General features: G+C 37.8%; 1 protein-coding gene and 1 long non-coding RNA gene across 22 annotated transcripts in view; one reads left to right on the top strand and one right to left on the bottom strand.

Moving 5' to 3' along the window:
• Positions 1 to 16,105, top strand: part of LOC111250261 (uncharacterized) — a 47,912-nt gene extending 31,807 nt beyond the window's left edge. For 6 of the 21 annotated variants that reach the window (XM_086987550.1, XM_086987549.1, XM_086987555.1 and 3 more), the window contains 5 exons: positions 3,749 to 4,004; positions 4,951 to 5,193; positions 10,226 to 10,377; positions 11,424 to 11,515; positions 11,817 to 12,179. In XM_086987550.1, the coding sequence (XP_086843676.1) occupies positions 3,749 to 4,004; positions 4,951 to 5,193; positions 10,226 to 10,377; positions 11,424 to 11,515; positions 11,817 to 11,895 (822 nt within the window). In that variant the 3' untranslated portion in view covers positions 11,896 to 12,179. Of the gene's footprint in view, positions 1 to 3,748; positions 4,005 to 4,950; positions 5,194 to 6,351; positions 6,491 to 9,410; positions 9,466 to 10,225; positions 10,378 to 11,423; positions 11,516 to 11,816; positions 12,180 to 12,907; positions 12,992 to 13,449; positions 13,653 to 14,206 lie in introns of those variants that run through there. The other 15 variants (XR_015326752.1, XR_015326754.1, XR_015326750.1 and 12 more) reach the window with 15 other exon arrangements.
• On the bottom strand, positions 5,724 to 7,581 carry LOC147755959 (uncharacterized). The gene is made up of 2 exons (XR_015326759.1): positions 7,085 to 7,581; positions 5,724 to 6,538 (listed from the first exon to the last, which is right to left on the bottom strand). It is a non-coding gene; the product is annotated as an uncharacterized LOC147755959 (long non-coding RNA).
• Positions 16,106 to 16,767: the final 662 nt, after the last annotated feature.

Here is a 16,767-nt window from a genome sequence, read left to right as displayed (position 1 = left end):
TACCCGAGACAGCAGCTCTTAAAGCGAGTTGTGTGTTTTAGCCACCAGGAAACCCAGGAACGCCTTTGGAATCATTCGAACAATGCAGTCGACCAGTCCATCGCATCGCGTGTGTCCGACAGTGACGTTGATACGTTTAATGTGGTGTCGCCCTGCGTAGCCGCGTAGCTTGCGTATCATCGCGATGTGAAGCACGTCGTTTGGTCCGTCAAAATGGCCTCTAAGTTTTCGAAGGAGCGCTGCACGGCTTTCAACACCCAAATCATGGAACCCGATAACGCCTCTTCGTATTAACCCAAACTGGACAAAACGGGCAATAGTGGACCAATACCAAAGTCTGAAAAACTTTACCGCATGGGTCGCAAAGAGCTCATGGACTCTCATATCACCCGTTCAAGGCACCTTTAAATGCTAAGACAGGTTGGAACGTATTGCGTTGTCTTGGATTTTCATTACGCTGCTCGCAGATGAAATCGACACCTTCTGAGCCTGCATTGAAAGCCCCGACCCTGATAAAAAAAAAAAACGCTTTTTTTAACGGGTTGCAACGCCTTTCGGGTGCCAACATGCCCTACCATTTCTGTCTCGCGTGATAGTAAGTAAAAGCTTCTTTCATCTGGTAGAGTATGGGCAGTGTTTCCTCTCCTTCCAAGCCTAGTTTGCTCTCACTGGCGGTTTATATGAAATTTTGCACAGATTGCGAGCTAGCTTTACGTCGTGGTTAACGCGAAAAAACGCCGACCAAGGCTGGCCTTTAAAATCATATAGATGTCGAAGTCAGATGAATAGGCTATAACATTGTCGAGAAAAGCGAAAGCACTTCAAAACGCCAACGACTTTGCCCACCATTTTTGGAAAGGTCATGGATGCGCTGGCGAGGCTGAATAGTCAACGCGGAGATGTACATCCCATCTTTTTCTGTTCACCAGGATTGCAGGAGAGAATCACCGAGATGGTGATTCGATAATGCTGTTGCGCAGCACAGACTGAACGCTTATAGCCTGCTATTCGTCGGGTACGACCTGTCGCGGCTAAGAGTTGATCGTGTGCTGAACAAGATTGGTGTCGGTGAGATGGCCCAAAGAGGTGGTCATATTGACCTATGAGAATCTCTACCAGGCGGCCATGTTACTTTGCTGTACACCCTATACTTCCCCTAAAAAATCCTATATGATCAAGCGAGCAAATGGGACCCCGTTTGCCCCAAGAATCACTTTAGAGTTGCTATATTTAACCCAGGTGATGCGAGTTTTTATTTTGGTTGGTGGTCCTCTGTTAAGTTTGCGAGTACCGTCAGTTACTGGCCTAGCGCATCCACGCTTACAGCATTGTATGGTGAAGCATACGAGCGCCCTGAATGATAGCTTAGGACCGCGCTAACTTTCCACTTGCAGTATAGTACCACGGTGGTTTGTTTGGGCTGCTACGCACACTGCTGTACTATATTGGACCTCCCAGTGGTCCTACACTAGTTATTACAAGGTGAATTATGTTTCTGAATAAGCTTTCTTCTTAACAAATAGAATCAGATCCTTCGTGAGCTTGCCAACGGTGAGGAAGGCTTCTCCAAGCCTGTTATCGACTGCAAAATTATTCATCCTTAAAATCGTTAACAGCGGACGCTGAGCATCGTACGAACACACGAGTTTCGAAGACCGTGCAATATATGGGGAACGCAACTTATCCACGAACCGGAAAAGACTGCGTTCATGTCCATCTCGAAGTCGACTACTGCACCTAGATTTTCGTAATGATGTTTAACCGCGAGCACGAACGGGCCGTCTTTTCGTCGTTTGTGCAACTTAAGTTTTGACAGAAACTTCAGGCATTGGTCCTTAAAGTGACCCCGCTCCTCACAGTTAAAGCATTCGCACTCGGTTGCTGGAAGTTCATCTCTCTACTGCGTCGCGCCGGCTATTAAGTGCCGATTGGAACCTAATCCCTTACGTTTCCGAGTTTTAGTATTCGAAGGAGAATCGCACTTGAAAGTCTGGATAGTAGCTCGAAACTATCATTTTGTTATTATTCTTTGATGTCTCTTAAGGCGTCTTTTAGGGCGTATGGTAATTCTAACAGGCCCATCGGGAAGCGTTTTTTTTGGATAACGGTATAAAAGCATTCCCCCGTCGTCTCCTACAAACATAGTACTGAGATGAATCGGGGGCCACCTCTTCTGGAAATTTTTCAAACAGCTTCGTTTTCAAGCATACGCTGCTTGCATTGCATACGCTATGACCGTCTCGAACCATGGCCTTGTCGACTTTGGAAGCAACCCTAAGGTTGCTCTCAGAAGCTGGTGAGAAGGCTACCCTTGGGCATCGACAGAATTCATTTGCTGGGCGCCCAGCGGTTTTACTGCGGCAAGTGGTGAAGACGAACCAACAGTAAAGCAAAGTTGATGACAACCACTGACATGTAGACGATAAAAGTCACAAGCATGGAGCTAGCTTTCGCTATGTCCTAGTCGCTTACGTTGAGGTGGTTACCACTAGCTGATCAACGCGCTGACCTCGTCCGTAGTTAACGCCGAATATTGTCATCCATCTGGCTAACATTATTATTCCGAATTCTATCAACTGTCGCTGCCTCAAAAATGCCATGGATAACAAATAATCTGCTGCTGGCAAACTGCTATTTATTTGATTTTATGCAGTCCCTTTTATGCAGATCTCGGCCACATTTACCTAAAATATAATAATATTAGTTTATATTAATAATATAAATATTCCTAATGTTCGCGTTGCACATGTATTATATTACATATGTACATATATTACATACATATGTATATATTACATATGTATTATATTACATATATGGGTTAGCCTGATCCGTGCAGATAGTTTATTATATTCGCTTCTAATTAAAATGATCCAATAGAATTAACAATATGAAATGAACAAGTATAATGTATGATGCAACGCTTTTACATTATGTGTTCTACGCGGCCCTTCCAGTAACGTTGGAATCGTATATATTGTGGTGGGTAGGTTTCCCACGGTTTGCGGCGAACATATGTGTATCCTCTTTCTGCATGCATCAAAATTTAAACAGGTTGCGTTTTCTTTCCTTTAAATTTTTTTCAGTTTGTCTGCTAAAATACTTCTTACATTTCGATACTTGATTACCCAGATTTTTCTGCTATCGGTCTTTTTTTACTGCTACCATTGCGGTATTTGCGACACTAGGTAGACAACGTGCGGAAAACCTATCCAAAGTGATTTAAATGTGACGCAGTACTCAATATATAGCGAATTGCTATGCTCATTTGTATTATTTCTTGATAACTGCGCAGACCTCGGCCTGCATAGACTGTTATTTTTAAAAATGAGTACGGGTTGCTAACATCTAGAAGCAACTAGACTTACCTGAAATGTGCTTGTTGGATATTAAGAGGCTCGTCCACATTATTAGTTAAATCTAAGAAATTAAAACTTCGGGCCTACGCGAGAAATATTACAGTCAACACCACATGTCATTATGATTTCTTTTAGCAAAACAAGGAATTAGAAAGGTTTTGGCAGATTTTTTCGTCACATGAATATGTTGCAATCAATTTGTACATTAAATTATTTCAAAAAATAAGCTAAAAAAATATTATAGGTAGTTTTTTTTTAGAAATTGCTTGTTCCATGCTGATGTATAAGCCGTAAACTACGTACATTTTATGCTAAAAAGACTTGACAGTTTTGAAAAACATAGCATATGTGAATATATTTCTACATTAATAGATGTGGTTCCCATTTAGGTGTTCGAGGTCGAGCTCAATGCGGCGCCGACTTGCCTCATTATGATAGCAATTCTGATTTCGTCGACGCTTCCGTTAAAGGACTTTCCTGCTAAATTTAACGAACATACGATGATTCAACGAGTGCGATGTGCATTCGGCCTCGTGGGCCTTCAACAAACCCTTATGTGCTTTACAAGGCAACGCGAATGCAAGGGACGGCGCCAATTAATAATGATTATCTTCATGTTCGCAACACCGTCAACTTATATCGGTGGTCAGTATAAACAATGACGCAGCTACATAACTAGAACTACTATGTCAGTTGGGGATCATTGTTCAAGAATTGACCGTTGCTGAGAGAATCTTACACCAGTATTGTTTACACATACCATATAAACGCCTAGAAACGATTGAAGTTAATTTTAAAATTTGGTATAAGGAGAGTTTTACAAGTTGGCTATCGGATTCTTTTGGTCATTGGCATTTTTATCTTAAGAAATGGAAAGGGGTAGCCATATAGCCTTCGTAGTTACTGCCGGTCTTGGTCCGAGGTCTTTGAGTTCGAGAATTCTGAAAATGGCTATTTTTAACGGATAACGTATCTGCTCTTAGGTTATTTTCAGGTTTGATTAAAACAGTAGAGGATTACCAACGGCGCAGCAGAGCGATTAACCTTCTATCATATCTGGCTAGTTTCCTCAAATTCATTGCAAAGAATTCAGCTTGGCTGCAAACGTACATTGCCCAGCTGCTATATCATTCACGTTTCTCAAATCCTTGAGATCCGTAGAAATCTACTTAGTAGCGCTACTCGAATTGAATCTAATCTGCCACTTTCAGACGTTAAAATCTCAAGCCAGAAGCAATTTTGGTTGCAGGGTTATGTTTTCTGATTATTGAAGCCACGCTGTCTAAAATGTTCTAGAAAATGGTTATATTATCGGTACTCTTTTCAATTAATGGAGTCACCTGTAAAGTGTTAAGGCGTCCGGGTAAATAAAAAAGCAAACAGTTTTTGCGGGGGTTCGACCTCAGCAAGAGGCCCGCCTAACTCTAAGAAACTTCTAGGTAATACCAAATATTTTCACTCAAAAAAATACCTCGAAGCGTAAAAATATATAGTTTTGTAATCATATTTCCTTTAGGTCAAGTGCAGTCACTGAGTAAACAGAAAAATAATTTCATAATTGAATGCGGGGTATCTTTCTGGAATTCTGCAGTTTTCAGCTCTCTTCGAATGTACTTTCTGGGCCAAGTCTATGGATGGGACGCATATATGTTTACATCCGTCTCTTCGACAGCCATGGGAGGGTGCTTTATAGTGGGCACGCTAGTTATGGCTGTGCTCACACGAAGGACTCGATTGTTTGATCTGTTGGTAGTTTTTGTCGGATACGCGTGTTTAACTCTAAGCTACGTTGCTATTGCACTGAGTCAGTTCAACATCTTCGCCTACTATGCTGGTATGTATGGTAGTAGTTGGAATTATGTCTATTACGCTTGCTTATACGCTAGTAATTAGCATAAACTGACATAAGTGACAATGGCAAGTGGTACATGCAGGAAATAAAATCAGAAAAAGTCAGAACTAGATAGAAATACCTAATGCTGGAAGTTCAAAGTAGATAATAATAAACATATTCAGAAACAAACTTTGGCATCAAATGTCGCTCAACTTATCCAAGGATAGTGAAACGATTCTAGAACGCGATATACGGTGAAAAAATCAAACGAGAATTAATAACTTTATAATATTATAGTGAAGGAATTATGAATAAGTTTCCGTAATGCTGTCGAAATTATAAATATAAAAGTAATTATGAGTCTAGAAGACGAAGACATTTTGTGAGAAGCGCGCTAGAATGTAAATTACTGGTAAGCTCAGGGAGTATTTACTAGTATTTGACCTGTTCTAATTGCAAGCATTTTTAAAAGGTTCTCGATCTCAGCCTATTTCACCATTGCGACCATAATATAAAACGTGTTATACCACTATGGCTGTAACGTAAACTTTATTGCATCAGCATTATTACAACGTGAACTTCCTTACGCCAGTATTATTAGTCAATTTGTTCTGTTTTTGAGGGTTGCATAAGTAGTCGAAATTCGATATATTCATTTAACACAGGCTTTTCGTTATTACATAAAAACGTTGATGTGCTGGGCAATGCAATGTTTCTGTGTAATTTCTCGTAATTATTTTGCATCTACATTTCATTACATGATTTAACTTGACTTCGAGCATTAGTATCATCATTCAATGTGTCGTTTCCTTAAAGGTCGCATACCTAGTCGAAGTTTGGTAGTACAGTTTTACACGAATTTACATTAGTACACGAACTTTTCGCTATAATCTGAAGGCATTGCACAGCAATCTGTTCCGGAGATATACCGGATGCTATATTAGACAATTATGCAGTTAGATTATTATTTTTCTATATTGAAGTTTAATTACTGTTGCCATAGATTGATGCCATTGGAGAACTTAAGGCAACTTCAAGTGAGCATAGCTCTTCAGTCGCACGATTTGCCACATGGTCAACGGAAAATATTACTATTGCATTTAAATCGCTGTGTCCCTATAGATACCAATCACTAATGCGCACCGAATCCAATTTCAGCTATAGAAGATTGTAGCCTTTGACCAAGCAGGCGTCACTCTCGAATACGATTTTTTGAAAGCCTTCTAAGATGTGCGAGCAATGCCTCTTCAACGATTCACTAAAAATGCGCTGTGTCAGTAACGCAACGCCAGGTCGCTTGCTAGTAGATTGCGGATCGAGTTGAATAACCGCTTGGTGTCATTACCTGTAAAAGCTAAAGATGCTGTAAAACCAAGTACGTATCTGGTGTAGTGGTTGCAGGCACAATCCCTAGGTGGACTATGAGTAGTATTGCGCGTCATCAAAGCAATATAACATTCAGCATGTCCTCTTGTGACCCTTTGTAGGGTTGTTTATACAGTGTGGCTCTAGAAATTCAGTGAGACTCTTTCTACTGGTCATATCTGACATCTTGTCTGTCATGTCGGAAAATTATGCTGCAGTGAAGTTTATCTTGATTACCCGGTGAGCTCGGGTGGCCCATAACCGGCAATGTCTTATACCTTTCTAATTAACATTATAGATTTTGTGATTTTTGGCTAAATTCCTGAGCGGGGCTTGTAGTAACTGTGGTTGCCATATATATTTAACTCACTCTTCGCGTTATCTTCCTTACACATCATCGCGTAAAATATATTCCATATATCACATAAGCTGCTTACTTTAGCTTTGATTTAATTGTGCCCGGTAATGACTTTGTGTATATCGTATTTGACAAGTGTGTTAGCTGGTTGATTTTCAAAAAACCCACATGAGTTGACATGCATTACTGTAGTCCTGCAGTTGTAGAACTATTGCAGCTTGTTGTTACAGCTGTTATGTTCCAGCCGAAATTTAAGTGGTGTATGCTAGTTGCTAGTTGTGTCAAGCAAAATACGCAGTCCAGAAGTGGACCGCGTTAATCTTACTAGCATGCTTCAGGAAGTAACATTGCGAAAACCCTGATAGTTGTGATGACCTGATCCTTTTTATCGCTTTTCCGGGTAATATACCACAGGAAGATCAGGAACTTTCAGCCCTTTGCTCACGGCCCGTAGTTGGTTTAGTGCTTCCGCTACAAACAACATCATCAGAAAATCTCTATGTATTTACGCGGGTATTGCATCACATTCATCAAAAGCGGAGTCTATAGCAGTTATTCTAAGGAGGCTTCTGTGTTTCGGATTTTATGTCGGGTATCGTCGTCAGACGTTTCATCAGACGGCTAAATCCTAGCACGAAACGAAGTGTATTTATATCTAGGTTCAAACCCAAACCACAATGAGTCCCTAAGATTAGTAGGCAAATGCATTACCCACTAAGCTATTGCTAAGGAGACCTACATCTATATTACCATATCAAGCCATAGATGAGTCTAACTTTATTAATTAGATTGCTTAGTTAGACCTATTAAACCGCTCATAAATTTTAATACGTAAAAGGTAAAGGACACAAGGTTAAATCTCCATGTGACTTGGCACCTGTTTTTTGATAGCCTAGTCACATTAACGCTTTGTGCTTCAGTCTATTCTATATTCCGAGTTCCACTAAAAAGCAGAGCACCATGGAGTTTCGATGCACGTGTGGTACTGTAGATCCCTGAACAGTAAGATTCTGTCTTACTGTGGCTGTGGTCGTCAACTTATGCAATAATATCTTAACTGACGAATCGAAACTTGCCCGCGATTTAGAAACTAGTGTTAGGATACACCTAGTGAACAATCAATTTATAAAGGGTCTAACACAGCTGCAATGTCCAACTCTGGGTAGGAATTTTCATTGATTTCACTGGTATCGATTACATCGCATTTGGTCGTATTTTGTCTCTACCTTTTATGACGCTATCTAGCTTGAACCCCAGAATGCATCACGGGTTGATTTAGTTAATATATAGAATGCATCATAAACCTGGTTCTTGCTCCTCGTTTCTAATAATTTTAGTTTAGACGCCCATAGTTTTGAGTCCCCACATCCTGTTATGCATTACATGGAACACATGTGCTTGATAAAGACAGACCAGAAATAGACTTCAACTTTAGCTATATAGAGATTAACTTTAGATATATAAGGATTGCGTGACTACGAGGCTAGGCGTGTATTTCACGGTAGACAAATAATGTACCCTGACATCTACATGCAGGACTTGGATTTTCTGGCTTGTTTTCTACGTTTTCCTTTTGCGGCACTAAATTTTAAATTTAAAAAAAAATAAAGAAAGGAGTACATGTGCCTTAAAGAACTTACGTTGACTGTATTCGATAGACGATTAGGCCAAGTTTCACCTACAAAGCAGCAGAGGCTTTGCTAAAGAATGGATGTTTCAGAGGACTAAATGAGCAAACATCATTATTTTCAACAACGAAAATATGGCGCTACAATCATCGACATTTTTTAGAATGATAGGGGTCCCATAGAGTGAGGGGTAAGTATATCAGGGTTGTTTATAGCCCGATAATTGAGCTACCTGCGTATCAACAGAAAAAAATGCCAATGAAAATTTTAGTCTAGGTAATGACCTGCCCCGTAAATTTAAACTAATCCTCTAACTTAGCAGCTAAAGCTGCGATTCGGTTTGTGTGAAGGAAAATAAATTTTTCTACTGTCAGGTGCAAACTTAATCAAGTTTGCAAAAATCAAAAGCAAACAGATTTGAGAAGGGTTAGTTTTATGTTCATACTGAGTTCGTCTAGTTAATATACGGTGTATAATTTTGACTGAATGTCTTCCCAAGCTGATGAGAAGAGCTAAGAGGATTATTTTAAACTGTTGTAGCAAATACACAGTACGAAAAGCTATTAAACCGAACTACCGTTTATTCAAGGCGAAACGCGTTTTTTATTTTCAATCTTAGCTTTCTTGAGGCTCAAATAGGCTTTATCAAATGATCGATGGCCAATGGTGACATGATTGCTTGGCCTGGTTTCTATCATGGAACGCTTATACGAATGTAAATCGCTCTGGTATCGGGAACCACTCCTCCGTGGAAAGTGGAAACAAAGTAGTCTTCAAACACCCGATAGTCACAAATAGTAGGTCTTTTTTTGTAAGTGATATGGTTAACATTTAAATTTTTATTGCTTTTATATTATACTGCAAAGGAACTTCATTGCTCTGGAAGTAAATTGCAAGAACATCGATCCCGTTGGCTATGACGTACGTACTAATTTCGGGCTGCATACTAGGTAATCAAATTACTTTCATACAATAATCAGAACAAATTCCTGGTGTGAAACAACAGCCTCCGTGAAGGGTATTACTGCAAACAAATTCTGCAAAAATATAAACAAATATCTGTGTATTAAAATAAGTTTTAGCTATAAAAACAAGGTCCACTTTATTTTTGCGTTAAATATTATTTTTGATCTGTCTTATCATTTCTCTTCACTAACTGAAGCTCTTTTATGTAAACAGCTCTATGTCAGTGTTTATTGATTTTTAGTTATATGTTACATTTTTCTAGATTTGCCTTTTTGGTATACGTGACTTGACCGAATCCACTATATTAGCCCTGAAATTAGCTAAAAAGGTGCGTAATTTAAAAATTAAATTTTGGATGGTATGGAGGAAAATACTCCATCTCACAATATGTAAAAAATCACAAACAGTTTTGATATAGAACATTTCGAAGAAAGCTTAAACGTTCGGTGCATGTGGACATAAATCAACTTTAATACGTACTTGTGCTGTACAAAAAAGTACAATACCTATATTGCCGAATTGAGTTAAGATTAGATATGATAGACAAACTACTAGTTCACTAGTCAATCAATATATTCATTCACAATGCTTTCTTGTCTGAAGTAAATTGAAATAAGTACTAGTTGCGTAAATAAAATAGTTAAACATAATATATATTAAATAAAGTAATGCATATGCATGAACTGGCATCATCATTATTTCTGTTTCTTTATAGCTCTGAGTTTGCAACTAGCACCCGTGATTGGTTCCGTATATTTGCGATCGCACCTATGCCTACTCTTGGAAAGTTTCGAATTCGCGCCTGTGTTTTCTGCCATCTGTATTATACAACGGGCTCTACCGCTTTTGGCAAATAGCCTATTAAAGGTACAAGAGAATTTACGTTTGTAATATTTCTTGTGGAGACGACTTGAAACTAGTTGAATGTTAGATATTAGATTACAAACTTTTTACTTACCATTGTTGCCATGATTTGGACAAATGGAGAAAGACTGTGATTACGATTTTCGTCGTCATAAGCTGATATACGTCTTAATCGCAAAGAGTTGACAGTTAAAGTAAACGTTTAGTATGTTCTTCTTACTCTTCTCCCTATGCAAAAGTTCTAGAACCATTTATGTAATAATTACTAATGATTATTTGCACACACTTTTACTATAGATAAACACAGTGATTTACTAGGCTCTGAGAAATATTACCAATTTCTCTTAAATACACAATTTGTAATCAAATGAATGGTATAAAGTCTCTGTGGTTAGCCAGAGCGTAAAGTACTGGCGATCAATCAGTAGTGCTTATTTTTGTAACAAGGTATAACACTGTATATTCACGAATTTTTTTGTGAGCTAATTTGTGTCTTGTCGTTTCGTGTAAAATAGAGATTAGTTATGGTAAAATGACGTATGCGTACGAGCACGCATTTGTGATTCTAATTCGTCAATTCTGGCACTATCCATAATGTTAAGTATCCTTAGAAATACAACTAGTCAAATTGAAGTATTTCGCTTAACAGACGCGTTTAATGAAATAAAAACCCATAAATTGAAAATACATACATGAACCCTTTAAGCATTTCATTGACTTGCGACCGAAACATTAATTTTATTTTTCTAACTTACTTCTGATACCATATATCCAAAAGAGTTTACTATCATCCGAGACCTTGAAGAGTTTCATGTCACGCACTAATATTAAACTCACCGCGCCGTCTCAAAGGTGGAAGTGGCGTTCTAAATATATGTCAACTTATCGCATAATATAATAGACCATTTTGACGCATATGTATTTATTCTGACACATCTTACTTCATTAATAAGGCATGTCCTTTTATGGCAACTACACTAAGCATATAATGAGTGTACGTATGGCACTTGTATATTCGTAACGTTTATAGAGTTAATTTTTTATTTCAGATGTTTGTCACCTCTGCAATGTTCAGCTCCTGTCCATTTTCGATCTTTTTGATTTTGGCAGGGATTTTCATCGTGCCTACTTTTACCTCATTGTATGAATTTTAACTTTTTTATTACAAAACTAAACGTGAACCATGCACATTACATGCTGGATATGTATAAACGCACTTTCCAAGAGCTGTCTCTATTTCACAGTAGTTTGATTCATGAGATCTTAACACAGCTAAAAATGAGGAGCAAGTCGCAACTTAACTCTAGATAACAACCACAATATTTATGATTTATCTATGTTTCTATTGATAATAGAAGCTAGGTGATTAACTACGAAAAGTCAAAAAACAGCGAGCAGCATAATAACTAGCTAGAAACAAACTTTACTTTGTTTAATTTCAGGTACATCTATTCAGTAACCAGAAGTAGAAGTTACGTCGCTCATCAGAGACATTCCACCGTGAATTCCAATACACCGTAAAAGAGACTTCTAACCGTAAAATCAATATTTAACCATCAAATCATAGTTTCTGTATGCAGTATATTTCCACAATAATTTCAATCACTCAAATATTTTGAAAAAAAAAAAACAATTTTCAGTAAAAAAAAAACATTTTACTTTTTTCTCTTATGAGAAACAAGGTGAATAGTACACGTTGCGCAAAAAACCTTCTACTCTGGGTCTTGGAAAATAGTATTGCCAACTCTTGTCATGTGCAGCTTGGCATTGTGCAAATAAAGGATGCTTGTTCTTCCCACGCAGAAGCTATAGTCCGTCTAAGACCGTTTTAGTGGAGATAGTACTTTTGATTTCTAGAAATAGAATTCTGTGTAGAATCTTGTCATTGTGCTTGTCTGTTGTCGGTTGTTGAACGAGCTACTGAGAAACAATGAGAAACCATATTTTTCAATGCTCATCACTCAGTAAGACATCCAGGCTCCTGATTTTTCAGTAAATCCCATAGATTCCAATGGTCAGATTATTGAAGCTCGTTTTCTCAACCAATTCGCGAATTATTTGCCGACCATTTTCCTTGAAAGGTGCCTTTACGTAGTCTTCGTCGACCTCGGATGCCCGACCAAGGCAACGGAATCATAACGCTTTATTAGATGTGCTTCGAGAGATACCAATTTTAAGTAATAAATTCTATTGCACAATTCGTCGAGAAGTTTTTTTATAATTCTAGCCTATTCTATTCGTTACTAGTAGGACCTTAAATGCAGCAACCTCCTAAATGTTCGTCAATAGGTTTCTTCAATACAGTTGCATTTAGAAAACAATGGTGCATTCTTCTGCAACAGAGACATATCTTAGTGGTATTAAGATAACTTAATCCAATTTGAATAATCTCTTGTAAAAAATATTTCAAATAAGAAATGGTCTGGTTATTGTTGTCTCTGCAAAATATTATAACCACATAATATTTAAACAAACTTAAACATTTTGTTTAAACTGAACTTCTCCAACTTTCGTTTGTTCTTCTGTTTTACAGATAGAACATGGTTAAGTTCGAAGTTCACAGTAAGTAACGCTATTTACTGGGTTAACCGGTAGTGTGCAGCTATGGCTGGTTTAGGTGAGTATTACCTGCATTGTAGAGGTAACTCATCATACGATTGTTTTGTTATGCGGATTTATTGGCGCTTAGCGGACACAAGTATAACCAGGCAGTTGGGCTACTGGACAAAAATCGGCCTACCACTGACTTTAATTTTTATCACCATAAAAATGGCAAGTCATTGTTTACTTGGCTCATTTAGATCCTTCATAGTACTTTAGGACGAATTGAAACTGACTAGCCTGACTACTTCCAATTTTAGACACTCCATTTTCGTTTCCATTGGACACGTAAAAGATCCATTGTGAGATTGAGGATAAATATCTTATTTCTTTAACCCTGTAACTGAATATATTATATCTATATTGCAACCACATGACATACGAATGTTCTTCTATATTTAAGAAATACCTAGTGCCAAATTTTATTTTGTTGTCGACCGGTAGGTTAAAAGAACCTCACAATGTCTGTTACAGGAAGAACATGATAACCGCGAAAAAAAAAAACAATGTAACCATGCACATTAGCACACCATATTTAAAGCAGTCTAGTAAAGAGCACGGACGGCCATTTCGCTGGACCTCCGGGATCTTCTTGCTTCGTTACTTGTATTATTTCAACTGTAGCTTCTGTTGGGGGGTACATCTATTAATGAATAGGCTTCCCATACGTCCAAATGGTAAATATAACATTACCAAACAGAATTTTCGGTCTGATACAAATATGTGCTGCCTAACTCTTACTACAATTGATATAATACGCTGTTTTTAATCTTTAAAGTTCTCAAACACTATTGTTACACTAAGTAAGGGAAGACATTATTATATACAAGTCATCGACCGGGTACAAGCCACAAAGTTTCAATGAGGTAGTGACAGTTTTTCGTCTAAGTTATCGAAAAGCCTTATCCTCTTGATCGAATGTAAGGATATTGTTACAGTGATAAAACATTAATACTGTCTTACTGTGAAAAGGTTAAGCTTGTGCACTTGGCGTACGACGCAGAAATTTGGGCTTAAGTTTGTATTATTTTAATTTATGGAAAGGGGACCGTCGCGAATTTTATAGAGAGGGCAGTCATGCTCTTGCAAAACTGCGTTAGCTATTAAAAACTTTTTCGGTACCTTCACTGAAGAAGCGTTAGTATGACAAGAACTTAGACTAAAACTAGCCAAAAGCTCGAAAGATACTACCATAGAGGTTTACGCATGGCACACGCTGTGCATCTTGCAGTGTCGGACGGTTTTGGCAAGCATCATCTGGTCGCAGAAGAAACAGTTATGGATAAAGCGGAGTAGCTTTGCATCGAAGAAGCTGAGGAGTTTGGTAAGAGTGAGAACCAACTAGAAAACGTCGACTTGGTCTTAAGGATATTTCCAAAAGATATGTCAGTTAATTTTTACGGCGACTATGACAAACGGTTATCGACCGCATTCTTCGTTTCCGAAGGCGACGCTCTCCGCTGTAACGCAATGGATGAGTTCTTGAAAATTCATTGGATACTCGGAAAAAAGCTTTCACTTCTTCTAGCTCTTGTTGCCGGGTGGAATGAACATCTAAGAAAGATTTAATAATTTGTTCTAATTTTTGCGGAAGTTTTCAAAAAGTATAATTGGGAATTTACTCTTCCGAAGTCGACTGCGATCAGATAAAAAAGATGGCACATATTCTGAATTTGGCCTATGACTGCAAACTTCTTCAACATAATAATGACACTCAGAGAGACGCGGTCAAGCAAAGTATCTCGTAATGTTTCTACAAAGCGTGCTAGTACGTCACTTTTTACTAAGGCCGTATTCGAGGTCCTAACAAACCAAGTAGCTTAGAGACCGACGTTCATGTATATTTTATCTCGCATCGTTGACGAATTCGTTTTTGAGATGGATAATGCTGCAAATTATTAAGTAAGTTATGAGAAAGTTCTGGGAAAAAAATGTAATACCAAAGGTGACCAGAAAAATCACATGTCATTCGCAAAGCCTGTCATCATTCCAACTGACTAACCACAAGTCATAAAAATTTAAATTTCTTAAATCCAATTCATCAAAGGTGTGTCAAAACTAACAACAATATAGCGGCAGCCGTAGTTGCCATGCATCTGATTGAAATAGATTGTGATTTGTAATTCGCGTAAAGATGGTAGCTCTACCAGAGAAGCATACTCTGGAGAAAATGCTTTCATTGTTCCTGACATGCAAAACTAAGTGTTTGGATAGGCTTCCAGACAAATGTTTTCAAAAGACATAGATAAGAAGCTATATATGACGCAATTATGCAAACAGTAGCCAATATAATTTATAAATTTAACAATGAAAACGTATAAAATATTTATAAAACGTAGAATCTAAATTGTACTACTCGAGCTTCTTCAGGTTTTAATCAATTACACTATTGCGCTGGATTACTCTCTTTAGATAAAATTTGTAGAAATAATATCTCATAGTTTTTGTCTACACAAAATATATTCTAGAATGTCGGTAAATAGCACAGTAGCTAGCTTCTGAGAAAATTACAACCAAGACACACATATAGATTATTATTTCCAGTTTTACAACCGGTACTTCCAATGAACATTATTTCAGAGTACTGACCTTTGCCATCACGAAACAAACCAATGCGGGTGTGCATTTCGTTCTTCGGCGTACATACCAATCGACATGAACCTATCACCTATCGGGAATACATATGCGATTAGTATATGCAGACACTTGATGCATGCTTGCTGACTGATCCAGCTTACTTTTTCGTAATGTGCTAAAAAAAGCAGAGCAGTCGTAATAGCTATATATTCAGAGAAATATGATAGGCCTTCACGGAAAGAATATCACTTTTCCGTGGCTTGTTTATGCTTTTATTTAATATTAAAAAAAGTTCATTGTTATTCTTAATCTCCATATCTAGGAACTACCTAATGCAATTTTTTTTAGACATCTTTAATTACTGCAGTGCAATACATAAGATATCAAACGTTCAGATGATATAATTTTATCGTCTTGTATCGCGTATGCATTCTTGACCTTACTTTCCTAAAGGTATTCTAGAAATTATGATCTCAGTGGTTATTCTTCATTTCTTCCCTGTTAATCTGCTTGAGTAGACTTTGAGAAATAAACTAATCGATTTCACAATGTTTTCTTTAAGTGTTCAATGAAAGTTAGTGTAGTTAAGCGCATGAAATTGGAAATTTATTTCTAACCGAGTACTAGTTGACGATCCAGCGTTCCTATCCAGATAACGGCTAATATATAGATGCTATTGCCGTGTTTGAAGGGCTATCTGGTTGACGCTGATTCGATTGTATTATTGACAAATAAGTTTCATCCTTTTTTCTCAGACTGACTACTAGTTGACGAAAAAGCTAGCTGCGCAATTTAACTAATTATACGATCGGTCATTTTCTGCTGCGTTTAAACGAAGGACTGTCATTTAACGAGCTCGTCACGGGTAATTAGTACGTTAAATTCAACCAATAAGAGAAACCAACTAATTTCTCAATCTAGAATAATATGTTAATAGTTTGGTAAGAAGAAAAATCTAACAGGCTTCCAAGAAAAGCTCCAGGAAGAAAATATTTTCAAGTATTTATGGAATAAATATTCTCAACAAAACCGCCATGTACCTGCCGGTTAGGAAATCGGCAGCACTGCAGTGCAAAGACAACTGTGATGCATTACCTCTTTTTCTTTCTCACACGAACGTATGACAGAGTGCAAGAAAAAAAACAGAAATCCAATAGGGGTAAAGCAGCGTTTAACCAGAAGAAGGCACTAAATGATATCGAGAGCTTTCACGAA

The sequence above is a fragment of the Varroa destructor genome, unplaced genomic scaffold, assembly GCF_002443255.2.
Source record: "Varroa destructor unplaced genomic scaffold, Vdes_3.0 BEIS01000004.1, whole genome shotgun sequence".
NCBI lineage: Eukaryota > Metazoa > Arthropoda > Arachnida > Mesostigmata > Varroidae > Varroa > Varroa destructor.
This window is presented reverse-complemented; position numbering and strand designations above follow the sequence as displayed.